At 49.7% G+C, this 27,153-nt stretch overlaps 2 protein-coding genes across 2 annotated transcripts; both read left to right on the forward strand.

The window, feature by feature from the left end:
- Window positions 1-9,798: 9,798 nt before the first annotated feature.
- On the forward strand, window positions 9,799-10,752 carry LOC131096423 (olfactory receptor 14A16-like). Its single transcript, XM_058044761.1, has one exon. It carries the CDS (start codon window positions 9,799-9,801, stop codon window positions 10,750-10,752), a length of 954 nt encoding a protein of 317 aa, XP_057900744.1.
- A 4,453-nt stretch (window positions 10,753-15,205) lies between these two features.
- LOC131096424 (serine/threonine-protein kinase pim-1-like) lies at window positions 15,206-25,208 on the forward strand. Its single transcript, XM_058044762.1, has 7 exons — window positions 15,206-15,338; window positions 15,620-16,161; window positions 16,275-16,325; window positions 16,482-16,869; window positions 17,511-17,687; window positions 17,936-18,051; window positions 25,173-25,208. The coding sequence occupies exons 1-7, from the start codon at window positions 15,206-15,208 to the stop codon at window positions 25,206-25,208; spliced, it is 1,443 nt and encodes a 480-aa protein (XP_057900745.1).
- The last annotated feature ends 1,945 nt before the right edge of the window (window positions 25,209-27,153 follow it).

Raw genomic sequence — 27,153 nt, forward strand, 5'->3', positions numbered from 1 at the left:
AAGGTTTGCCATATTTCTTTCCTAGAAAAATGTAGATATTTAATAGAAATCTGTGTCTGAGGCTGCTAAATTGGGTGTGATTTTAGATCTGGGTGGAGCAGAACAGGTTCCAGAGAAGCTGTGCTTGTGTCCCCTTTGGAAGTGTTCAAGGCCACGTTGGAGGGGGCTTGGAGCAACCTGGTCTAGGGGAAGTGTCCTGAGTATGGTGAGTCCATGGAAAGAAACTTTTGGTTTTCCTGAGATGCTGCCCTTGTAAGGGGAGCTCACAAACACCCCATAGTTTGAAATGCTCTGAGCAGAACCCAGCTGTGCTTTCCCACAGGTGATGAGGGATTTTCACTTGTATTTTATGGGGGATTTTCAGAGGGCAGTGCAAGAGTATCTGAGTGTATTTGACAGGCAGAGAGGGCCAGTGTGGCAGCAGCTTAATGCAATGGAGCTTTTCCTTCTGTGATCCTGTATAACCTGAGGCACTCTGGGACTCTTGGACCCGGCAGCTGGACAAGTTAATCATTGTAACAAGTGATAAATTAACCTGCTCCACTCTCCTTAGCATGGCTGTGATGAGCATTAAGTAAACCAGCGAGCCCTTGCCAAGGTGGGAGCTTGTTCTTAGCCAGGGAGGAGGGAGAAAATATTGCTTGGAGTAAATAAAGCAACTCTGCTTCCCCAGGAAGAGGGAAAGAATTAATTAAAAATGTGAATGCTGCATGGAATAATTTGCACAAGAATATATCTTGTCTGCTATGCAGGAATGTTCCCAATCAACTATGCTTCTCCTGACCTTTATTTTTCTGTATTTCTACCACATCATATAAGTGCCTCTTGATTTAAAAAAACCAAAGCACCTTGTGTGGAGGCATTTTTTCCTTTCTTCAGAGTGCCTCTTTCTTTTGGTCCCTCCAGAGCTCTCACTTCATTTCTGCTGTTCCTTGGAGCACAGGCTTACCTCTTTCCTGATCCCCTGGGTTTGTTTTGCCTCTGGGTGTCATGAACACTATTAATTCTGGGGTTTTTCTCTCCATCTTAAATCTGTCTCTTCAAGTGGTTTACCTTCATTTGCCTGTTCGAGTGATGGATTTTTCTCACCTTTTATTACTTAGTGCTTTTTCTTCATTCTCTAAAACCAACTTCTCCCTTGCCCTGTGGCTGTTAGATGCCATTACAGGAGCATTCATTCTTTCTCTGCTGCTTGTCTAACCTTTCACAGGGAGCTGAGAGCTCTTTGGGGTTAAACTTGACTCACTTCAGTGCCTTCCTTGATGCTGCCTGTGTACTTGGACACTTTAAGGGAATAAAGTCTCAGTGTGGAGACTACAGCTGTGAAATAATGGCTCTTTTGAAGAAGACAAGAATGCTGCTGTCAATCTTTTCAAGGATAAACTGAGCACCTTCTTTTGGGGAGAACCAGGCTCAGCTCAGCACAGAGGTGGCTGATGCAGGTACCCAGGTTTGGAGGGAAGGGTGCAGCTCCTGGGGGTGTGTTTGTGGGAGGCTGTAAGGTTTGTGTGGGGTCCCTGGAGCAGTGGGAACACCCCACTGGGAGATGCACAGCAGGAAATGGGTGCACAAAGGGTGGCCAGCTTTGTTGAAGGTTTCCATAGGAAAAAAAATTTTTACTGGGATTTTGGACAATTTGAAGCTCCTTTTCATATCCTTTGCCTGATGAACATTCCCTCTCTGCAAGAGCATGGGGAATCCTGAGCTCACACTATGAAAACCCCTGATAATTATATTTTTTTCTATTTTTCAATGTTTTCATCCCAGCAGGAGTCAGAGAAAGAGAATATATGTGACCTGCCTGTCTTTGACTTCGTGACAGGAACAATGCCGTGGGGAAGCTGGTCAGAGGAGCAAGGAGCATCACTGCTCTGTCCTTAATTTTCCTGCACAACTGAGGATGATTTAAGAACCAGGGCACAGCCAAGACCTTTCCTCCTCCTGTGCTCATCAAGCAATCAGTGCCTCATCACACCTCAGCTTCAAACACTCGTTTGCATCTGGCTGACCTTGACTGCCCTTCCTGTATGGGAAGATGAAGAGGTGGAAGTGTGAAAGATTGGGATTTTAGGGGTTAGTTGTGAAATAGTGTTTGGTGCAGGCTGGTTCTGTGGAAACATTGTGTGCTGTGCCATGGAGGATGAGAGTAAATTGATTAAACAGGAGATAAAAAGGGCAAGGCACCTGGTTAGCTGCTGTTGAAGAAAATGTTGGGAAAAAAAATACATGTAAGAAATATATCAGAGATGGTCATTAACTGCACTGCAGGGTCAGAGCTCCTTTAGTAATTGGCCGTGTAGCGAATACTAGAAATTATTTAAAAAGTTCTTAAGTGACTGAGGGCTTTTAGTGAATGGTTGGGGGAAACAAAGGAATAATGTTTCTGGCAGAACTTGTATTATAATTTAAGCATCATCCTCTTTCTGAGATAACAGCTGCTTTGAATAACTTCTCCATTAGCTCTTGCAGGAGCTGGATAAAGCTCTCATTCAGGTAAACTTTAACATATGTCTGTAGAATAATAAATTTAATGAGAGTCATCAAACGTATTGTATGAGTAAGGATTGTGCTTAGGGCAAGAAGAAAGAGTAATTAGGAGTGGACAAAACATGAATTATAGTGGGGAAATTATAATTTATGGTGGTTTAGGGGGAATATTTAACTAAGCTGAGATAAAAGTCTACCTTTGTTGCAGGCTAAGCTTTATAACAGAATTCTACTAGAGCAAATTTGGGCTCCAGACAGACCTTTGGATACAAGTTTACCTCTGGTTTGAGAAAGCTCAGGGCTTGAGCAGCATTTTATGACTTTGCTCTTGACCCTTGGGCTATAAATGCTCCTGTAAAATTAATACCAAAGTTATAGCTTCTACAAATTTCTAAGAGTTCCAATGGAGAAAGGTCCACCTGGACTTTGGGGACAGTTTCTCAGAACAGAACATTTCAGGTGCCATTAAACTGCATTCAAACGCCCTTTTATTGGGGCATAAATTTCACAGCCTGGTCTATCAGCCTGACACGTTCTTTGAGAAGACACAAACTTTACAAGCCACTTTAAAAATAATTTCACTGCCAGGTTTGCAGCTCTGAGAACATTAATAAACTGAAATGCCTTTTCACCCTGCAGTAGCCACTAAGTAATTATAATTGTCTGTAGGCAGACTAATGAAACCAGCTGTTAACAACCTAATGAGAATTTTTACCAGCCCTCTGCTCCACAGACACATCCCTTTTCTGTCCCTGATTTTCCTGCACCCAGTGCTTCCCAGAGAAGTTTAGTGTTGCTTGATAGTCAGGTAAAAACTGCTTTATTTTGTAGGAGTGGTGATGATTCAGCTGGGCTGCTGCCATGCTGGGGTCACATCACAAAGTCCAGTTTCTGCAGGAGCTGGGGAGCATGGAGAGCTCTGATAGCACAGCATGGCAAAGCTGGAGTGGAGGATTCTGGTTTAGTATGGCCCTGGTTTAGTGGCAGACAGCATTAGTGATTGATAAATCTTTAGTTCAAAGATAAGGTGTTGCTGTTTTGGCTCTAATCTTAGGTTGCTTTCAACACAGTTTTCCCTGGCACTTAAGATACTTTTCTCTTTCAGTACTCTGTCATTCCAGATGACCTTTAAAGGTCCCTTCCAACCAAAACCATTCCATAATTCTTTGGATACATGATGAATAGCAACATATATTTTACCCTTATTATGGATGATATTACATCATGTCTGGCCTTTTGGCGCTCTTTCTTCTCCAGGTCCTTGTGACTACACTCACTCCTATATGCTCTTAATTTTTTCTGTTTCTTACCTGTTGCAGAATGAGGCCTTTGTCGGGGATGAGCCATTTGTCGGTGAGGGGAGACTCGGACACTCAATATGAGTGATAAGCAAGTTCCGTTTATTGAAGAGAGCATCAGACACTTATACAGCAAGTAATAAACTTATGAATATTCTGTAAGCCAAGCGATCTATTGGTTAAACTATACCATCAACTCTTCCTCATTCCTTTGGGCCTACATTCCCTATTTCCCGTGTCTCTGTCTACGTGTTATCATACACAACTAGGCCCAAGGACACGCTGTCTTGCAGGTGCAAAACTCAAACTAGCCGTGTTCGGTACTTTCCCAGCTCCTGGTGGGCTAACAAGCAAATGTCTACGTGACCTCTGTCATGTAGCCATTTCTCCACATTAACCCTTAGGGGAAAATTGAAAATATACACTCCACACTCAGTTAGAAGTATCCTAAGCCAAAAGGCTGAGAAATGGCTCACTGATTCCTGTATGTTAAATTATGAAGCCATCTTAATAGATAATGATTTAGAGGTAATTGTGAGTAACCAACTCAACCCTGTCCAGTTCTTGTATGGAGAAACAGATGAGGAACCAATGCATAACTACCTAGAGGTTATAAACTATCAAACTAAAGTAAGAGGGGACCTAATACATCAACCACTCCAAGGTGGAAAACGATTGTACATCAATGGATCTTCATGGGTAATAAAGGGGCACAGGGTATTGGGGTATGCTATAGTACATGAAGGTTTTGTAGCCATAGAAAAGAGAAAGTTACCCTCCAACTGGTCAGCCCAAAGTGTGAGTTGGATGCCCTAAAACGAGCTCTGGAAATATTAGCACAGAAAAAGGGAACAATATATCCAGATTGAAAATAAGCTTTTGGAGTAGTGCCTGCCTTTGGAAAATTTTGGGAAGAGAGGGGGCTATTCAATTCAAGGGGAAAGGGACTGATTCACAAAAAAATTCTTTTAGAAGAGTTAGAAACCTTACAATTACCAGAGAAAGTAGCAGTGGTGTATGTTAAAGGACATAAAAAAGGGGCAGCTGAGGAGGAGGAGTGAGGGAACAATTAGGCTGATCTAGAGACTAAAAATGCAATTGAATCAGAGACAAAAAAACTAATTATAGTATTAACACCCAAGAGAGAAATGCAAAAAGTCCCTGTATTCAGTGGGACAGAAGAGGAAGAACTCCTTAAAAGAGGACCAAGAAAGATAAAAAAGAGAAGTGGAGATTACCAGATGGGAGGCAAATGTTTAATAAACTCCTGGCCAGGACCATGCTTGAAGGTATACATGGAACAACACATTGGGGTACACAAGCGCTAAGTGATCAATTTCGAAGGGATTAGGACTGCATAGGAATTTTCAGAATAGCTAAGCAAGTAACTGAGTGGTTTGTGGTATGTCAAAGAGTGAATAAGAAAATCATGAGGAAAACACCCAGAGGAGGGCGAGAACTACCCTTAAAGCCCTTCTAAAACATCCGAGTAGACTTTACTGAGCTTCTCCACATACAATGGTGGAAGTTTTTGCCAGTGATGGCAGATCATGTGACTCATTGGGTAGAGGCAGTACCCACTGTGAAAGCCAATGCCAGTGTTGTAAGTAAAACAAGTCTAGAATCAATCATTCCCTGACATGGGATGGCAAACAGGATTGATTCAGACAAGGGAACTCATTTCACATCAAAGATATTGCAGAAAGTTGTTCAGGCCCTTGGAGTAAAATTGGAATTACACACTCCATGGCATCCACAGAGTTCCAGTTGGGTGGAAAGAATGAATCAAACTCTTAAAAGAGCTCTAGTTAAGATAATGATTAAAACCCAAAGGTCATGTCATGGATAAAATGTCTCCCTTTGGCCTTATTAAGAATTAGAACCCAACCCCAGTCAGATCTGGGGGTCTCACCCTATGAAATGATGTTTGGGTTACCCTTCCTGACCTCACCCTAGAAGGTTGCCGCCTATGAGGAAGGGGAAGCCAATGCCAGAAGTAAGTGATGTCCATAGCACAAACCTTAGAAGGACTAAGACATAAAGGGGCAATTCCTCAAACTGCCACCCTGGATTTAAGAATCATTAATATTAATCCCAAGGATTGAATGATGATTAAGTCATGGAGAGATCAGCCTCCAACTCCTCAGTGGGAAGGTCCCTTTCAGGTACTGCTCACCACTGAATCGGCCGTGCCAACTGCAGAGCGGGGATGGACTCATGGCAACAGAGTCAAAGGCCCAGTAGAACAACCCAAAGAATGGACTGTAACATCAAGAATGGACTGTAACATCCAGGCTGGGTAAAACAAAATCGACCCTCAAGCAGAGACTGAGAGACAACCAGAAAAACAGCAAGACACCCAAAAAGTAGAGTCAAGCTTCCACCAACCAGCTCGAGAACTGTCTTCCTGTTTTCATGGGTGAGAATTACCAGCATCTGTTGAGGGGAGGTACACAAAGGAATGTAAAAGGTAATGGAAGAACTTCTTTAAGAAAATAAGATAAAGGAAGGAGGGCAAGACTGGGTTGGCCCCTTTGTTTGCTACCAAGAAGGCTCCATAGCCCTGCTGTGGGTAGCAACCCCATAGGCATGGTAAGGTAGGGACAAAAGGCCATATCAGACCTCTATCATTCCTCAGTTGTGTTTTAATTCAAGAGGGACTGGAGGGCAGGACCAAGTTGGCCTCTGTACTCACCCCTAAGATACACTGACTATGGGCAGCAGCCACATAGGCATGGTAGATGGGAGTCAAAGCCATACTGGACATCTGTGATGCCCTTTTGTCCATTCCAAATAAGTGTGTCTAAGGAAAGCCTGAGATTTTTTTTCTCCTGTTCCCACTATCCTTGCCCACATCAACAGATGCTGGTATGACTCATTCAAGAGAAAGAGAAAGTTTTTTACTTAATTGTTAAAGCAAAATTACTTAGAGAAAAAGTGAAGAGGGGCTTGTTATAGATGAGTAATCCTAGGGTTGATTCACACAATTAAGGGGTGAATATTGAATATATGTTAAGAGAAGTTCTGTAGATGTATTGTTATCCTTCCCCTCCCCCTTGCATTGTTATCACAGGACGGCCTCAGTAGTTGGGGCATTTGGGAGGGTTGGCTTGTTACTATGGCAGCACCTGACCCCCAATCAAGGTGTAAGACAGTGATCTCCATCACTGGACAACGAAGAAGGAGTGGATTGACAAGACTTTGGGAGAGGCTGGAGGTATAAAAGACAGAACATCCATTTTGTAGATAAGCACATGGTGACGGAATCCTTTGCTCCTGGTGTTGTATTCATTTCTTTATTCAGTCTTCTGTTCTATTTTGATAAGGACTTAATAAAGCATTTAAATTTTTGAAAGTGAAAATTGTTTGTCACATGGGGTTGGGGAATGTGAGGCAAGGTTGTCCACACTGGGTCAGCTATCAGGGTAAAACTTCTCTGACCTGGCCAGACCTCCTTAGGAGAGACCCTGGATCAGTATCAATCACAGAATGCTGCAACCACCTCTTGTATAATAAGAGCAATAAAGAACACCCTTTAAGATAGGATTACATATTTCTTAGAAGCTCATTGAAATATTTCTCCATAACTGTAAAAGGAAACATTCCTAATGAACTGCTCCAGACCAGAGGGAAATCAAGGCAGAGCCATGGTTTGTCAGGACTTGCTTGATCCTAATGAGCCCTGTCGTGCATTTGGAGCTGAGACCTGTAAGTTCAGGCTTAGGGGGAGATAGCACAAACCTTTCCAGAAGTCAAAGTCAGAAGAAAACAACAAAGTGTCTGAAAGCATGAATGGGTCTCCCTGAGGTCCATTCCCAACACAAGCTCCTCATGGACTCCTTGCAGGAGAGAATTGGAGGCCAGGATTGCACAAAAACCTCTCAGATATTCAGAGTGGAAAGGAAATTCCAAAGTACCTTAAAAACCTTGAGTATCTCAAAGCATTAATGAGCCCCACTGAGTGTCAGTACGAAGCTCTCAAGGGACTCATTAAAGCAGAAAATTGGGGCCATGAATGCACAAACCTCTCACAGAGTCTGTATGAAAAGGGCAACACCAAATACCTTAAAATAACTGAAGTACCTTGAATCATTAATGAGCCTACTAAGTGTCATTACTGCCAAAGGCTATCAAGGGACTAATTAAAGCATATAATTGGAGGCTGTGACTGCACCATTTTTTTCATAAAGTATATATCAAACGGGAAACACCAAGTACCCTAAAAAACAGAAATACCCTGAAGTATTAATGAGCCCCACTGAGTGTCGTTACTGACAAAGACTCTCCAGGGACTAATTAAAGCAGATGATTGGAGGCCATGACTGCAGAAACCTCTCAGAGACTCCAAGGCAAAAGCAAAACCCAAAGTCCTTTGAAAAACCTGCAGTCCCTGCAGGGAGCATTGAGGAACCCCCAGGGCCATTCCTGAGCAAGGCTCCCCAGGGACTCCTTCCAGCAGATCCTTGAGGCCACTGGGATGTTGGCTAGGAGGGGGATGCTGAGGGCAGGACAAGGGGCTGACAGTGCCCAGCCTGGCTGGGGCTGTGCCAGGAGGCCCCAGTGCCTCAGGACAAGGTGTCTCCTCACAGCCCTTGGTGGCACAGACCCTGCTGCTGTGCCCCAGGGCACCAAGACTTGGCTTCTCTTTGTCCCCACCTGTCATCACTGCCTCCAGTTCTCTGCTCTGCCTGGGGCCTGGGGACACTGTCAGTTGTGTCCCTCACTGGGACCCATTACAAGTCCAAGAAACTTTGGAGTTGGATTCTTACTTGGAGTTCTGGAGAGGTTTCTTCAGCTCCCTCTCAGGGACTGATGTTCAGGGCCTGAGCACAAAGCCCCAGAGGCTCATTAAAATCCTTGTGCTGTGTCTGTGCTGCTGAGATGGGTTGGGCTCCTGGCCCAGAGGCAGCTCCTGGTAAACAAGCAGAGCTTCAAAAGCACATTTCTCTTGATAAGCAGCTCTTCTGCCAGCCCAGCAGGGCTGGGGCACTGCCTGCAGCCACCCTGGGCACAGCACAGAGGCACAGAGAGCTTCAATCAGTCAGGGCTGGGAAGGGGCTGAGAAGTGCCTGGGGCAGAATCACTGCCAGCCCTTGGCACAAGGAACCTCTGGCTGCAGGACAATGCAGCTGCAGCTCCTGGAGCCATCTCCTAAAGCTGGAACATCCCAATGCCTACAGACCCTGTGAGTACATTCTCTGACTGTCTCTTGTGCAGAACAGCCAGGGGTGCCCAGGGCAGTCCTGCAGAGCAGGGTCCTGCAGCCCAGGGCACTGTGCTGGGGCAAGGACTCTGCTGCCTGCCAGGGACAGCTCTCAGCCAGCCCTGGCAGCTGCTCCCAGCACTGGGGGACAAGATCTGGGTGGGAAGAGACAGCTAGTAAGGCTTGGAAGTGTTCTCCTTGTGTGGGGAGGATGCTGCATTGTTCAGGACTGCTTCTAGGATGGCATTTAACTCCAGAATGTTTACAACTAGATTATACAGGGAGCACAGCAAGGCAAGGACTGCATAAAAGGGAAAATCTTGCTTTTCTTATTTAATGCTCTGGGTTGCCTGGGTGGGAAATTGCACATAGATATTCATCTCGCAGCTCATGTGGAAAAAAAAAAAAAGAATTTCTCACAGATCTGAATATAGCAGGCAGTGACAGAAATCAGCACAGGGTCCCTCCCAGGCAGCATCAGTGTCACTTTTCCAGCCTCCTCAGGGTTGCTCTGAGGTTACCATCAGAGCCTGCAGAGCCAGAGCTGCCCCTGGGAAGTGCCAGAGCTGGGAGGGGTCTGCAGGGCAGAGCTGAGGCCCCAGGGCTGGGCTGGGCTCTGGAAGCACTGGTGGAGCCCAGCAGTGGGCACAGAGAAGCAGCTGCTGGCAGGGACAGCTCCAGGCAGCAGAGCCCTGGGCAGGCAGTGGGGGGAAAGTGCCCCCAAGCTCTGCTGAGATATTTAAAGTCCTCTCCAAGTCCAACTATTCCATGATTACTTTTGCTACAGATCCCCATGCCAAGGCATTGCAAATGTCCAACAGCAGCTCCATCAGCCACTTCCTCCTGCTGGCATTGGCAGACACGCGGCAGCTGCAGCTCCTGCACTTCTGCCTCTTGCTGGGCATCTCCCTGGCTGCCCTCCTGGGCAACGGCCTCATCATCAGCGCCATAGCCTGCAGCCACCACCTGCACACGCCCATGTTCTTCTTCCTGCTCAACCTGGCCCTCACTGACCTGGGCTCCATCTGCACCACTGTCCCCAAAGCCATGCACAATTCCCTCTGGGACACCAGGAACATCTCCTACTCAGGATGTGCTGCTCAAGTCTTTTTTTTTGTTTTCTGTGCTCTAACAGAGTACTATCTTCTGACCATCATGTGCTACGACCGCTACATGTCCATCTGCAAACCCCTGCACTACAGGACCCTCCTGGGCAGTAGAGCTTGTGCCCACATGGCAGCAGCTGCCTGGGCCACTGGCTTTCTCAATGCTCTGCTGCACACAGCCAATACATTTTCCCTGCCCCTGTGCCATGGTAATGCCCTGGGCCAGTTCTTCTGTGAAATTCCCCAGATCCTCAAGCTCTCCTGCTCCAAATCCTATCTAATGGAACTTGGACTTCTTGTGGTTACTAGCAGTTTATCATTGTGTTGTTTCGTGTTCATAGTTTTCTCCTATGTGCAGATTTTCAGGGCAGTGCTGAGGTTCCCCTCAGAGCAGGGAAAACACAAAGCCTTTTCCACCTGTCTCCCTCACCTGGCTGTGGTCTCCCTATTCATCAGCACTGGCACGTTTGCCTACCTGAAGCCTCCCTCCTTCTCCACCAAATCCCTGGATCTGGTGGTGTCAGTTCTGTACTCGGTGGTGCCTTCCGCCCTGAACCCTCTCATCTACAGCCTGAGGAACCAGGAGCTCAAGGCTGCCATGTGGAGACTGATGACTGGATGGTTTCAAAAACATTTAACTGCTGGCCAATTTCTGTGAATGACTTGTAATAAAACTCATCTTTGATACTTCTTGTTGGTTTCATTCTGAAGGTTCTTTCCCTTTGTTTTAATTTTAATTCTTTCAACAAAGAAATGTCATTGTTAGTGCCATTTCTCATTTTGTTTCTCTCCACCTTCCCTGTGCCCACAGAGAGTGTCAATGAGGGGCTGTTCCCTTGGTCGCTTTAAAGGAGTTAAAGGACCTCCCAGCAGAGTTTTCTGCAGAGATGCCCTTTTGTTGCCTTCTCTGGAGCTGCAGCAGCAATGTCTGTGTGCAGAGCTGGGGGCAGATCAGTGCTGGCCCAGCAGCTGTGCCCAGCAGCAGCAGCACTTGGTGTGGCCAGTGCTGCTGCCATGGCCCTGCCCCACTGTCCTGGTGGCCCTGGTGTTGCTGTAGGGCCTGAGTGCTCTCAGGGCCGGGCACAGCCCTGGGGGTGGCAGTGCTGGGGCTGCAGCAGGGACAGGCCATGGGCACTGCTGGGGCAGTCAGACGCCTCAGGCCAGGGCCTGGGGGCTCCAGGCTCCTTGCCCAGACTCTCTCAAGAACATGGCCTGGCCAATGCTCAGCACAGAAAAGCCCTGTGAGCAGCCCCAGGCTGGCTGTGGGCAGGCTGGGGGCAAACAGCATGGCTGGGGCTCTGCAAGGGCCGTGGGGGAGATGGGAAGGTGCAGCAGAGCAGGGGCTGATCCATCCCCAATGTGCTGCACAGCCCAGGGCAGCATCCCAGAGCATCCTCATGGAGCTGCATACAACATCCCCCCTCTGCAGCCCTGGCCTCTCCCCCAGCTCACACAGGTGCCCCATCCTTGCAGGCACAGACACGGCAGCACTGGCTCAGCAGCCCCTGTTTGCATTGCACACAGCAGGGGGAGCACCCCCATGCTGTTGCTGTGGGGACATGAACCTGAGGGAGCACAAATGCCATCAGCCCCTGGGGCCAGCAAGGACTGGGGGACACCAGGGAAACCACTCAGCTTTGTCCTGCCCTCTGCACTCAGCCAGAAAGTTTGTTCCCATCAGATGGGAGTTTCCTATCCCACTGCAGACGCTGTTGCTCAGAGCCAGGGCTGCCTGGCAGCCACCCCCAAACTGTCCTGAGCATTTCCTCTCCATTACTTTTGCTTTCTTTCCTCTTCCTGATACAAATTTCTTCCCATTGCCCACCCCGCTTTCCTCCCCTGCAAACAGCCCATCCCTGTTTGCCCTTCCCTCTCTGGCCACACTCCCCATTGCAGTTCCTGACTTGGCCCCATGGGAACATCCCTTGGGGAGCAGGATCATCCTGCAAATACTGCAGGAATTGTCTGCAGGCTCCTGCAGGGCCTGGTGCTGCTCCCTTGCCAGAGGCACCCCAGGCCAGGGGGGCACATCTGGGCTGCTGTGTCTGGCTCTGGGGCTCCCTGTTCTGGGCAGTGAGTAGGGGCTGCAGAGGCTCTGCAGGACTGACAGGATGGGCTTTGGGGCTTGCAGGAGAAGCTGAGGGACCTGGGCTGCTGGAGCTTCTGAAGAGGAGGCCCAGGGCTCATCCTGCAACTGCTCCAAGGGTGATTTCAGAGAATCCCAGAAACAGCAATGTTGGAACAGGCCATGGAGATCATCAAGTCCAACCTGTGCCCTTACACTGCCTTGTCTCCCCTGGGCCTCCTCTCCTCCAGGAGAAACAATCCCTGCTCACTCAGCCGGTCCTCACAGCTCTTGTGTTCCAGATCCCCTCCCAGCCTTTTTGCCCTTCTCTGGACACACCCCAGCCCCTCCATGTCCTTCCTAAATTGGGGGCCCCAGAAGTGCAAACAGTACTCGAGGTGCTGCCCAAGCAGTGATGACCACAGGGGAAGAATCCCTGCCCTGCTCCTGCTGGCCACACCATTCCTGATACAGGCCAGGAGCCATTGGCCTCCTTGGCCACCTGGGCACACTGCTGGCTCCTGTCCAGCCTGCTGTCCATCACTCCCTGCAGGTCCCTTTCTGCCTGGCTGCTGTCCAGCCCCTCTGGCACCCTTGTTGAGGGAGGGAGGTAGGGAGGGAACGGGTCCAGATCCAATCCTTCCTGAAATGTGGTGTTTGCTGGCACTGCCAGTTCCCAGATCTTGATATTTCCCTATTCTGGCACAGCCCAAGTGCAGCAACTTGTTGGCAAAGAAAGTCAAAACCAAGCAAAGACCTGGTACCTACAGCAACTCGATCTCGGGTTTGCTGACACTGCCAGTACCCAGATCGGGAATGTTTCAGATGCCTGCACAGCCTAATTCCAGCAGTTTGCTGCCACAGAAAATTAGCATCTGGAAATTTCTCAGATCCAGCAAAACCTAAATGCAGCAATTTTCTGGCAAAGAAAGCCAGAACCCAGCAGCTTCCTGGTGCTGCCACCAGCAGCACCCAGGTCTGGTGTTTGTTGTGCAAGATCCCAGATCTGGAAATTTCCCAGTGCTGGCACAGCCCAAGTCCAGCAATTTGCTGGCACAGAAAGCCAAAATCAGGCAGTCTCCTGATGCCAATACAGACGCCCAGACCTGGTGTTTGCTGCCACTGCCAGTGCTCACATCTGGATATTTCCCTGTTCTGGCAGAGCCAAGTCCAGCAATTTTCTGGCACAGAAAGCCACAATCTGGCAATTCCCTGCTATCGTCATTGGCAATGCCAAGATCCGGTGTTTGCTGGCACCACCCGTGCCCAGATGCGGGAATTTCCCAGTGCCAGCACAGCCCAAGTCTAGTAATTTTCTGGCAAAGAAAGTCAAAACCTTGCAAATACCTGATACCTACAGCAACCCAATCTTGTGTTTGTTGACACCACAAGTGCCCAGATCCAAAATTTTTCAGGTTCCTGCACAGCATAATTGCAGCAATATGCTGGCACTGAAAGTTAACATTTGGCAATTTCCTGGTGCTGGCACATTCCCCACCCAGATCTGGTGTGCGCTGGCACTGCCAGTGCCCACATCTGGCAATTTCCCTCTTCTGTCACCACCCATGTCCAGAAATTTGCTGGCAAAGAAAGCTAAAAGCTGACAATTTCCCCTTGCCAGCGCTGCCCAGTCTGGAGTTTGCTGGCAGCAGGATCCCAAAAGAAGAAAGGAAAGAAGGAAAGAAAATAGGAAGGCATCCAGATCCAGTCCTTCCTGGAGCCTGGAACCTGAAATGGGCTGTTTGCTGGCACTGTCAGTTCCCACATCTGGAAATTTCCCTATTCTGGCACAGCCCAAGCGCAGCAATTTTCTGGAACAGAAATCCAAAACTTGTGGCAGCTTCCTGCTACTGGGTCTGGCACTGCCCCCACATCTTGTGTTTCATGTAACCAGAATCCAGATTTGGAAATTTCTCAGTGCCAGCAGAGCCCAAATCTGGCAGATTTCTGTTGCTGGCAATGACACCACCCAGATCTGGTGTTTGCTGGCAGCACCAGCACCCAGATCTGAAAACTTCCTGGTGCTGGCACAGCCCAAGCCCAGTGATTTGCTGGCACAGAAAGACAACATTTGGAAATTTGCAGGTTCTGGCTCCAGCACCATCCAGATATGGTGTTTGCTGGGACTGCCAGTGCCCAGATTTGGAAATTTCCCAATGCCTTCACAGCCCAGGTCTAGCAATTTGGTTTTAGCTAGCTTAGGCAGAGAAGTTCCTTGGAGTGTGACTTTCCTTTTTCTTGGAACTGTTTAAACCTGCTCTGGACTGAAAACCCAGAAAAACACCTGCAGCTCACACCTGTGGCCCCCCGGGCTCTGGGACACTGCATTCCAGCGGCAGAGGGACTTAGAAGAGACCGAGTGAGCCAACTACAACCCACAGAAAGGACTTTCTGAATTTGCCATCTCTTCAGCACTGTCAGATGTTTGATTAAATATTATTAATTTTTCATGCTTGTGAATACTTTACTTGTTAAATAAACTGGGTTTTTTTCATTTTTTTCAAGGGAAGTCTTTTCCTGAACTAGTAAAGGGAAGGGCTTCTTGAACTTGCTTTCTAGACGGACCCCTTTTGGAGGTTTTCTCCCAAAATTTGCCCTAAACCAGCACAAACAGTCACAATGAAAATTTCACCAGTGGCATAATTTCCTGGTGGCAAATCTTGTGACAGAAGCTTGACCTTGTTCTCCATGAGAGATTCTTGGGAAGAGCAGACAGGAGAAGTTTCCTGGAAAACTGAAACAGCTTTCCAGAAGGGAAATGAAAATGAAAGAAACAATTCAAGATGTTTTCCTCTATTTATTTCTATGCTCCCCTTTTCCATGTTGCACTGTTCCTCCATCCCAGTAATTCCAGATGCACCTCACCTCTAAGATGGATGACTTAGTGATTTTTAGACACTCTAAAATACCATGAGCCATGCACAGTTTTCCTTCCCCTGTTTTTATAGGAAAGCAACACTGGAGATGTAAGTGCAGTGCTGGGCTCAGGTAGGAATCCTACCCCAAGGGAAGGTGCCCCAACAGTGTTAGCCCCTCAGCAAGGACAATGCACAGCAGCGAGCGAGGGGATCGCTGTGCCAGTGTGCAGGAGTCAGGGCTCTGCATCTGTGCTCAGCACTGCAAAGTTCCCGTGTTTGGTCAGATGGAGGGGCTGTCCCCGGGGCGCGCGGGGCTCGAACGTGGGGCTCGTGGGGCGAGCGGGGAACAGACACGGGGACGAACGGCCCCAGCGCTTCAGTTGCAGCGGCGGCAGCAGCAGCGGTGGCAGCAGCAGCAACGGCGGCAGCAGTAGTGGCGGCAGGACCAAAACAGATACTTTTGAATAGTCTTTGTCCTTTTCTTTCTCTTTCTCTTTTTCTTTCTCTTTCTTTCGCTTTCCCGCTGTTGGGCACCCTTCTCTTGGGGTCCCTAGCCCGGTGTCCCTCCCCTCTCCCCGCCTCTCTCTCCCCTGCCGGGCCAGGCCATGCCCCCGGCTCACCCCTGGCCCTGGGCGGGGCTGCCCTATGCCCGGCCCAGGCCGTCCCGCCGCGGTCTCGCCTCCGCCCGGCTCTGGCCGTGCTGGCGGTGGCGCTGCTGGGCGGGCATCAGTGCCTGGTGCGGGGCGGCATTGCTGCCCTTTGCCTCCGCATGGTCCGAGCCCGGTTCCGATGCAGGGTCTGGTCCCAATCCCGGCCCCAGCCTCGGCTCCTCCCGGGGCCCGCAGAGGACACAGGCAGCGCAGCCACTCCCGCTGCGGCTTCCCCGGCCTGGGCTCTGCCGCTCAGCAGCGCAGCCTCTGGCTACAAGCAGCCAGGGCCTGAGGCGGGTGGGGATGCCGGGCCTGGGGTGGGTGAGGGGCACTCGGGGGCCATTGCTGGCCCTGGGTCGAGCACTGACAGCCGCGTCCCGCCCGCAGGGAAGGCGCACGAGGCCCTGCAGGAGCGGTACTGGCTGGGATCGCTGCTGGGGTGCGGTGGCTTCGGCAGTGTCTTTGCGGCCACGCAGCTCTCGGACGGTGCCCTGGTGAGCGGCGGGGCCGGCGGCGGGTGCAGGCGAAGGGGAAGGAGGAGGAGGAGGAGGATGGGTCTGGGCATGGCGGGTGGCGAGCTCAGCCCGCTGCTCTCCCTCGCTCACAGGTCGCCATCAAACATGTGCTGAGGGATCGCATCCGGCCCTGGGGCGAGCTGGTGAGTGAGCTGGGCCAGCGGCAGCAGCTGGGCTGTGCCGGGCGGCGAGGAGCCAGGGCCTGGCACGGTGGGACCCGCCGGGAGCCCTGCGGGGAGAGCCGGCGTGGGCTGAGTGGGGCGTGCAGAGCATCCCGGGCTGGCTGAGGGCTTCCACAGGCCTGGCACGGCTTCGGCCCCACTGACGGCACCAGCGCCATGCTGGAGATCGTGCTGCTGGCCAAGGTGTCCCGTGGCTGTGGTAGTGTCATTCAGCTCCTGGAGTGGCTTGAGCTCCCCAATAGCTTCCTGCTTGTGCTGGAGCGTCCGGAGCAGTGCCAGGAGCTCTCGGGTGTCCTGGCGGAGTGGGGGTTCCTGCCGGAGGAGGCGGCACGGGAGCTGTTCCGCCAGGTGCTGGAGGCTGTGCGGCACTGCACCAGCTGCGGGGTCCTGCACAGGGACATCAAGCCCAAGAACATCCTGCTCGACCTGGCCACCGGGCAGGCCAAACTCATTGACTTTGGCTGTGGCACCTACCTGCAGGACACAGTCTACACTCACTTTGCAGGTGAGCCTACACAGGGCTATCCTCTCACTGCTGACATCTCATGGCCCAACATCTCCCAGCCCAAGCTGGCTGTGGCAGCGGGGATTCTCCCTTTTGTTGCCAGTCAGGGGACCAAGTCTTCAGCTGAGTTGCTTTAGAGTGGGGCTGGGTCAGGAGCCATCTTCCAGCCCTGCTGGGAGCCTTTGCCAGCCACTCTGCCCAGGACTGGGGCTGGGCTGGGGCAGCCAGCCCGACTAAAACCCCCGTGGGTGGGGGTAGCAGAGAGGGGGGCCGGAACCTGTGCCCCAGCCACTTTGGTGTGCAGATGAGAGGAAGGGCTTGGACTACTCCACTCGCCCTGTTTGCCTTGGCTTCATAATATTTTTGGGGCAATGTAGGCAGGGAGGATAAGGGCGTGTTTTTTCCCCAGCATGGAGTGGGTTTTTCCTTTGCATGTCATGGTCAGGCCTAGCCAGGGCAGCCCTCTTCCAACACCAGAGGCTTCTTTTCCAACCCTAGGTTTGTGCACAAGTCCCAGGTGCTGGTGAGAGGCAGTGGTCACCCTGTGTGTCCCTGATGCAGCCCCCGCACACCCAGGGATGCTGGGGCCAGGCTCTGGGAGCAGCAGCATCCCCCTGATGAACTCCATCTGTATTCCATAGGAACACAGTCATACAGCCCCCCGGAATGGAACGACTTTGGCTGGCACCATGGCAAGACAGCAATGGTCTGGTCCCTGGGCATCCTGCTGCACCAGATGGTCTGTGGGGAGCACCCTTTCAGGAGGGGCCAGAACATCAGCTGGGGCCAGCTCCTGCTGCCACAAAGGCTCTCTCAAGGTGGATCCTCATCTCTGGGGACAGGGGGAATCCCAGTGCTGGGAGACAGCAGCGGGGTTGTGGGCATCCTGCACTGGCAGCTGCTGAGGAGGTGGCACATTTCCTGCTCTTCTCCAAAACAGGGAATGGATGGGAAAGTTTAGGCCCAGCTCTGAGCGCATCCAGAATGGCCTGGGCGTGGGAATGGTGGGGCAAAGCAGACAGGAGCCTTCTCTGTGTGACCGTCAGTTTCTGCTTTCTCTCCCCAGAGTGCAAAGATCTGATCGGGTGGTGTTTATCTGTGAATTCCTTGGACAGACCCACATTGGAAGACCTGTTCTGTGATCCTTGGATGCAGGATATTCCTCTGCTGTTGTGGTGTGCTGTAATGTCCCATTTTGGCCTTCCAGGTCATTCCCCCAAGTGTGCCTATGTCTCTCTCCCTTCCCCCTTGCCCCCATGCTGAGTGAGTCCTGTCAATCAGGCTTAACATTCCAGCAAGGTGTTGTGTGGTTGGTCAAGTTCAAAGGATGCCCCTATGCCCAGAGGTCATTGGCCTGACTGGGAGTCATCTTCCCCTGAGACCCTGCCCCTCTCACCTGGTTGGTGGCTCACCTGTACCTCCCCTCCCCCTGTCCCTGAGCTTAAAAAGGTGATCAGACCATGCGGCCGTGTTCTGTTGGAGCAGTTCCTCACGTTCAGACCTCTGTAACCATGGAATAAACCTCTGGACATTAAACCCTCCAGCAGAATCCTCTCCTTTTTCTCTTCACCATCGCCTGAAGCTATTCCTCCTGAGGTATGGGGTTCCTTACAAGCCTGGACTTGTTCAGTGCCCAGCTGCAACCACCAGCAAGCCAAGGTATCTCTGGGGTGATACACCGCAGTTCCTGCCTTTGGCCCAGCAGCGAGGGTCAGACCAGCCCAGGCACTACATAACTCGTAATATTGGGAGCCATTTTTTCCAATATTTGGCGTCCCTGGGTGGGCAAAGCGACTCTGCAGCCCGAGACGGACCCGCAGCACCTCTGAGAACCTTCTAGCAGCCGTGCATCCAGCTGAAAGGAGGTTTGGTTGCAAGGCCCTCAGCTAGAGACTTTGGGAATATTCCCAGAAGAAGTTTCGTGGACTGTTCGGCACCTCTGGAAAGCCCAGCTCCTTTCTGGTGAGCAGATTTTCCAGAGGGAGGACAGAGTAGCCTATCTCGCCCACAGAGAGGTCCTGTTCCGGTGAAGAGACCTGCCTGTACCCAGCCAGCTACAGCTTCCATTTTGGGTGAGTATCTCTGCTCTCGGTAGGGCAGGAGCTCAAAAACAGACTCTGCCGTGAGTTCTGTTCCTTTTTGCCTTTGCATTTTTGGCTGCGCAGCCCCACAGACGGGAATTAATTGCGTTCTAGCTTTAGCTTTCTGCTGCGTGTGTTACTCTCTCTTGAAATTCGCGCCGGAGTGGGAGCTCTCTGCCCTTCCCCCCGGCTTTGCAGCACCGCGTGCTCGGCTCTCTCCACGTGGTCGAGGGATCCCTCTCTCTCTCTCTCTGTGTGGGGGCGGGGGGGCTCTTGGCTCTCTTGCCGCAGGGGACTCTCTTTCTCAGCTCTCTGTGGGGGAGGGGGGTTCTCTGCACACGCGGCGCGGGGGGCCCCGGTTTCGGCTTGCCACGTGGCGTGGCTGCTCTCTCTGCTCCGCGGGGGGGTGCATTCCACGGCGGGGGGGGAGGCTTTGTTTCTGCCTCGGCTCGGCAGGGCGTGCCCTGCTGCTGCTCCCCGGGAATTTTAAAAGCAGTATATACAGCTGCATTGTGAAGCTTTTGTCGGCTCGTTATCGCTTTCCATCTGTGGTTTTTTTTAGAAATCGGTAGCTGATTTTAGCTTTGTTTTTGGTCAGGCGGGATCTAGTACTTTGCTTTTTACATCTAAGATGGGTCTGAAACTCAGCACTGTACAAAAAGGAGTGTATTATAATATTGTTAGCATTTTAGACAGTGGTAATGTGAAGTTCTCAAAGGGAAAATTGAAACAGTTTATAAGATGGCTTTTCCTCCATTTCCCACAAATCTCCCCTGAAGAAATCCACAATATTCAATTCTGGGATAAAGTTGGGAATGAGTTGATAACCTTAGGACAATCTGGCAATGCACCCTCAGCTAAATTTGTGTTTTGGAGTTTACAAATTCGAACAGCATTGCTCAAACAAAAGGAAATGGAGAAAAAGCCAAATGTAAAGCCATGTACCTCTGCTCTCCCTGTTTCTCCCTCTCCTAGTTCTAAAACCCCTAAACCTCTTTACCCAAAACTTGGTAAAATGCCTGAGTTGCCCTGTCCACAAGGCCCTGGCCAGGCTGCGTGGAACCTTTCCCAATCCCCTGTGTCCCCTCCTCTGAAACCCACAGCACGTGTTAGCTTTCCTGAGAGCAGTAATGCCCAAAATGGCCCCCAGTCCCTAGGGGGTCCACAAGATGGTGGATGCCATGTGGCATCTTCTCAAACCTGGTCTTCTTCTTCCCAAAATCCTCTTGAGCATCCCAAAACTCCAGCCCCATCCCCCTCTCCTTCTGTCCCTCGTGACACCTTCCCCCCTCCCTTTTCTGCAGTACCCTCAGCTCCACCCCTCTACTCCTCCCAGGGGGCGTCTGCTGACGTGATGTCACCAGGTGTCCCCGCACCCTGCTTGCCCCTGACCCCGCCCCCTGTTCCCACGGTGTCCCCGCCCCTTGCCGGCCCCCTGTCCCCGCCCCCTGTACCCGTTGCATCTCCGCCCCCTCCCCGGGTTCCCACAGTGGGGACACACCCACTGCCATCCCCCAAACCTGTAGCTGTGATCCCAATGCTTCCAATTCAAGGGATACAGAGCAGGGAACAGCAGATTCAATGCATAGTCCCATGTTGTCACTGGCTTCTGTTACCTTTCAGCCTGCAGCTCAGGGGGGAGCAGCTCCAACTGCTAATTGGAGTTCTTTTGGACGACAATTGATTAAAGAGATCTGTAAGTCTCATAAAGAATATGGTCCACACAGTCCATATTTCCGTGGCCTTTTAAATTCTGAACTGAGTAGGACTGTAATGATTCCACATGATTTAAAACAACTTTTTTCCTGTCTCATGACCTCCATGGAATTTAAATTATGGGAAATAGCATGGAAACAACTGCTAAATGATGCTCTCCCAGGCTTGCATTCTGATCCAAACACAGCCAAAGACAACAGTGGTAACCCTATCACCATTGAGCACCTCTGTGGTGAGGGCCAATGGTCTTCTCCCTCAATCCAAGCTACTGCAATTCCTGCAGAAACACTCGAGAAAGTAAAAGAAGCAGCTGAAAAAGCGTTCTTTTCCCTACAACCTGAGGGGCCTTTTGAGCCCTATAGTAAAATTAAACAGCTACCATCAGAGCCTTTTTTGAAATTTGTAGAAAGGTAACTAGAGCTATTGAAATACAAGTTAAAAAAGAGAATGCTAGAGAAGCAATTTTAGAAGAAATGGCATTTACGAATGCTAATGAACAGTGTCAAGCGGCAATCCTGAGCCTTCCTATCGAACCGCCTCCAACGTTAAAAGATATGCTCCCAGTCTGTAACAGGAAAGTGCCTCTGATGAGTGTGGCTGAAGATACCAGACCAAGGCTGCTGCCAAGACCACCTCAGCGTGTCGCCGTTGCCAGCCCTGCGCCTTTTCCCTCAGCACAGCAGTACCCTGGGCAGCAGCGGAGACCAGCAATGGTTGAGCCCACAAAACCATGCCTGCTTTGTAACAACCTAGGGCACTGGAGTAACCAGTGCCCCCTGAAAAGGGAATTTGATGAATTTCGAAATGGCAGGGGAGGAGAACTACAAGCCCTCCCTGGGGGTCAACAACAACAAAAAAACTGAAAAGGGAGAGCTGGCCTTCCAGGCGCGCAGACACAAAAAGAGCAGGCCAAGGGAATAAGGGTAGCAAAACAAATCAAGCGCGCGATAATATTAATGTTTGTGTAAGTGAAGCAGGTGCTTCAAAGACTGTGTATGATTTAAGTGATCCTGTGTTAACCACGTCTTCTGTGAATGAGCCTTACAGGTTGCAGCTGACTGAGTCACTCCATCTCGAGGACACTGATTGGCATTTTGTGTCTGCAAATCCTGAACAGAAAGGTACTTGGAACCGGATTCGTTGTAAGTACATCGTCACTGGGGACACCAAACACACACCACAAGAGATCAGAATTGCTCCAGGAATGACAACATCAGATCCTGAGCAATTCGTTCTCGGCCTGCATTGTTTCCACCCACCCCTGTTTCTTCCCAAGGAGCAACCTATCCCTCTGCCATCTTTACCTGAAAATATCAAAAAACAAGGGCCCACAGTCGCCCGAGTACAAGTTATTGGGAAAGACAAACCCAAATTATGGTGTAATGTCAGTGGGGGTGGGGAGTCTAAACGCATTGAGATGCTTGTAGACACGGGTGCAGACTGCACAGTGATTCCAGTACAAGACTGGCCAGCACATTGGCCTTTGCAAAATATTGCTGGTCACCTTCAAGGTGTAGGAGGTCTGCAATTGGCAAGACAATCCAAAAGCATTATTCAATTTGAGGGACCAAAAGGACAATTGGCAAATATCCGTCCATTTGTGTTGGATTATTCAGAACCTTTGTTAGGGAGAGATTTAATGGCCCAGTGGGGTGTCACAATTGATATTCCAGACTCTCCACAGCATATTTGTAGAGCAGTCATTGAACAACAGCGCCCCACCCAAAAACTGAAGTGGAAAACAGACAAACCAGTTCAGGTAAAACAGTGGCCGCTCAGTAAACAAAAAATAAAGGTGCTTCAGGAACTAGTGGAAGAGCAACTAAAAAAGGGCCACATTGTGGAGACCATGTCCCCATGGAATTCTCCAGTGTTTGTCATCCAAAAAGCTGACAAAAAGAGATGGCGGCTCCTCTGCGACCTCTGACAAATTAATAATGTAATTGAAGATATGGGTTCTCCCCAACCTGGTATGCCATCCCCAACAATGCTTCCCCAAGATTGGAAATTAGCTGTTATTGATATTAAAGATTGTTTTTTCCAAATCCCCTTGCACCCTGACGATGCACCGCGTTTTGCATTCTCCGTCCCTTCCATTAATATGGAATCTCCTATGAAAAGGTACCATTGGACTGTTCTTCCTCAGGGATTGAAGGTATCTCCAGCTATCTGCCAGTGGTATGTGTCTTCCCTGCTTTCCCCAGTACGTGCAGCCGCAGAGAAGGCCATCATCTATCATTATATGGATGATATCCTTGTGTGTGCCCCCAATGATGATTTACTCACGCATGCGCTTGACCTAACGATCGATGCATTGATTGTTGCAGGGTTCGAGCTCCAGGAAAAGAAAATTCAAAAGATGCCACCTTGGAAGTATTTGGGCTTAGAAATTGGAAATAGGACCATTGTTCCTCAAAAACTAGAATCAATCCAAGGATCAAGACCCTTGCGGATGTCCACAAGTTGTGTGGGTCTTTGAATTGGGTAAGACCATGGCTCGGTCTGACTAATGAAGACCTTGCCCCTCTTTTCAATTTATTGAAAGGGGGAGAGGACCCAGGTGCTCCTAGGTCCATTACCCCAGAGGCACGGAAAGCTCTAGAAAAGGTTCAGATTGCAATGTCCACAAGACAGGCCAACCGATGCCGGCCTGACCTGACATTCAAATTTATCATCCTAGGTAAGTTGCCACACCTCCATGGAATTATTTTCCAGTGGGAGGAAAAACAAACACCTAAGGCAAAGAACACACCAAAAAAGGACCGGGACCAGAGGGACCCTCTCTTGATCATAGAATGGGTTTTCCTCAGTCACAAAAGGTCCAAGAGACTGACAAAGCCTCAGGAGCTGGTAGCGGAACTGATCCGAAAAGCAAGGACCCGGATCAGGGAGTTAGCAGGATGTGATTTTAAGTGCATTCACATTCCAATTGAGTTAAAATCAGGTCAAAATACTATGAAAATACTGGAACAATTGTTTCAAGAAAATGAAGTGTTGCAGTTTGCTCTGGATTCCTACTCAGGACAAATTTCGGTAGCGCGGCCCGCTCACAAATTGTTCGAACAAGATGTTCAATTTACCTTAAAACTGAGAAGTGCTCTAAGTAGGAGACCTTTAAAAAGGGCTCTAACTGTCTTCACAGATGCATCCGGGAGGTCCCACAAGTCCGTTATGACTTGGAAGGATCCTCAAACCCAGCAGTGGGAGACAGACATTGCTGAGGTGGAAGGTTCACCTCAGGTTGCTGAATTGGCTGCAGTTGTTAGGGCCTTTGAAAGGTTCTCAGAACCATTTAATCTGATTACAGACTCTGCATACATGGCAGGAGTAGTATCCAGGGCAGATCAAGCAATACTGCAAGATGTGTCTAACATCACACTTTTCGAATTGCTCTCAAAACTGGTAAAGTTAGTCACTCACCGAGAGCAACCATTTTATGTGATGCATGTCAGGTCACACACTGACTTGCCAGGGTTTATCGCTGAAGGCAACAGAAGGGCAGATGCTCTTGCTGCACCTGCAGTGATGGCCACTCTCCCAAATGTTTTTGAACAGGCAAAAATCAGCCACCAGCTTTTCCACCAAAATGCACCTGGCCTGGTTCGTCAGTTTAACATCACTCGAGAACAGGCCAAAGCGATTGTGGCCACATGCCCAAATTGCCAACAACATGCCCTCCCTACAGTGAGTACGGGAGCAAACCCAAGGGGACTGAACAGTTGTGAACTGTGGCAAACATATGTAACACACATACAGTCTTTTGGGCGGCAGAAATATGTTCATGTTAGTGTAGATACCTTTTCTGGAGCGGTCTATGCTTCTGCCCACACAGGAGAATCATCTATTGATGCTGTTAAGCACCTCTTACAGGCTTTTTCTTTCATGGGCATCCCCAAGGAGCTGATAACTGATAACGGGCCTGCTTACAAATCCAAGGAATTCGGGAGCTTCCTGCAGCAATGGGGAGTAGAGCACAAAACTGGCATCCCCTACTCCCCTACAGGTCAAGCCATTGTAGAAAGAACTCACCGTGATATTAAAAGGGTCCTGGACCAGCAACAACAGGTTCTGAAGGTGGAACCTCCCCACATCCGGTTATCCAGGGCGCTATTCACAATCAATTTTCTGAATTGTTCTTTTGACAGCTTGAACCCACCCATCCTACGTCACTTTGGGGGGAGCAATCATAGGTTAATGAAAGAAAAACCTCCGGTTTTAGTAAAGGACCCTGAGACTTGGAAAATGGTGGGACCCTACAAATTGGTTACTTGGGGACGTGGATACGCCTGTGTGTCCACCCCCTCTGGTTTAAGGTGGGTTCCTTCCAAATGGGTAAAGCCCTATGTGCCCAAAGTCTCAGAGAAATCTACAGAAGCACCCCAGGTTGCTCATGCTGCCTGGAGAAGAAAACGCCGCACGTGTTCTCTGGAGGAATTTCCATTTAAGCCTCCTATCTGGAATAGTTTGTAATATATGTTTGTCTTAAGTTTCCTTTTACCGGTTTAGATCCTGCTGTTCGTGTGCAGTCTCGAGACGCCATGAGATCGAGCCTGCTTCTCGTCCTACTTGCGATCATTTCTCCAGCGATCTCCTGGTTAGTCCCTCAGCCCAAAGCGAATGTATGGACCACTCTGGCCAGAGCCCTTGGACAAGATCACATTTGCCTCTCCACCGCGACAGCCTCTGACCCTCTGTCAACTTGCCTGGTGGGAGTTCCTTTTAAATCCTCAGAGTTCCCAAATGAAATGTGGAGTGCCTTAAATGAAGTTAACTTACTCGCACCTTCCCCTGGCCGTTACCCTGCTGACAATCCTTTACTGTTTTGGCAGGAGTGGGTGAGAAAGTTAGCAGTATCAAAAAGGGAGCCACAAGAGTTCCATCTCTTAGGCTCCATGAATGCAACCTTTTGCATTCACTTTAAATTCAATTCCCGCTTACCATATAATGAAGCTAAACCAAACACCTATTCTGACCCTAGCAACCCACACTACACAGACAAGAACTGGTGTGAAAATTCAGTCTTAGTCATGCACTCATCTGGTGGTGATTATAAGCCTCGTGAACTCCCAAAGGGTATGTTTTTAATATGTGGAGACAGAGCATGGGCAGGTCTCCCTCCTCGTCTGCTCGGAGGTCCATGTACCTTTGGCAAGCTGAGCCTGTTAACACCAAATCGAACAAACCTAATACATTGGCAAACTAAAAACAACACACATACATTGGCTATCAAAAAAAGAGACCTAAGGCAATTAGACCCTGACTGTAATTCAGAAATTGTTCGCTGGTCCAGACTTAAGGCCACCGCAATTACAGTCCTTCTGCCGTGGATCTCGGCAGCAAAAACCATGGGAGAATTAGGCCGATTGGAATGTTGGGTTGCAAAACAGGCAAACCTCACTTCTACTGCCCTGAGTGACCTCTTATCAGATGAGGAAATTACCAGGCAAGCCACCATTCAAAATAGGGCAGCCATAGACTATCTGCTCCTTCTGCACAACCATCGCTGTGAAGAATTTGAAGGACTCTGCTGTCTTGACTTGTCATCAAAGTCAGAGAACGTACATGACACAATTGACAAGATGAAAACGATGGTGAGCGACATCAAGAGAGAAACTGACGACTGGCTGAATGGACTGTTCAATGGCTGGGGACTCTCGGGCTGGTTGGGATCTATTCTGAAAACTGTGTTTTTAGTGCTGTTTATTTTAGTTATAGTTATTGTAGTTTTTAGCATTGTTTTTGGACTAATCAAACGCATGGTGCTCAAGTTAATTTCAAGCTCATCTCCCCCTCCTGAAGTCCACCATTTGGAAGCCCTCAGTGCTCCAACGGATGACCTGGAAGCCTCAGTGGAAAACACTGACCCTCCTGTAGAAGAAGAACTGATTTAGCAACCATGGTTTGGCAATCATTCTGCACCACAAACACAGTCCTCTTCTTTTTAAACAAAACTAGGGGGAGATGTTGTGGTGTGCTGTAATGTCCCATTTTGGCCTTCCAGGTCATTTCCCCAAGTGTGCCTATACGACTCTCCCTTCCCCCTTCCCCCCATGCTGAGTGAGTCCTGTCAATCAGGCTTAACATTCCAGCAAGGCGTCATGTGGTTGGTCAAGTTCAAAGGATACCCCTATGCCCAGAGGGCATTGGCCTGACTGGGAGTCATCTTCCCCTGAGACCCTGCCCCTCTCACCTGGTTGGTGGCTCACCTGTACCTCCCCTCCCCCTATACCTGAGCTTAAAAAGGTGATCAGACCATGCGGCCGGGTTTCTGTTGGAGCAGTTCCTCACATTCAGACCTCTGTAACCATGGAATAAACCTCTGGACATTAAACCCCCCAGCAGAATCCTCTCCTTTTTCTCTTCACCATCGCCTGAAGCTATTCCTCCTGAGGTATGAGGTTCCTTACAAGCCTGGACTTGTTCAGTGCCCAGCTGCAACCACCAGCAAGCCAAGGTATCTCTGGGGTGATACGCTGCAGTTGCTGCC

Source organism: Melospiza georgiana, unplaced genomic scaffold (genome assembly GCF_028018845.1).
Source record: "Melospiza georgiana isolate bMelGeo1 unplaced genomic scaffold, bMelGeo1.pri scaffold_29, whole genome shotgun sequence".
Lineage (NCBI taxonomy): Eukaryota > Metazoa > Chordata > Aves > Passeriformes > Passerellidae > Melospiza > Melospiza georgiana.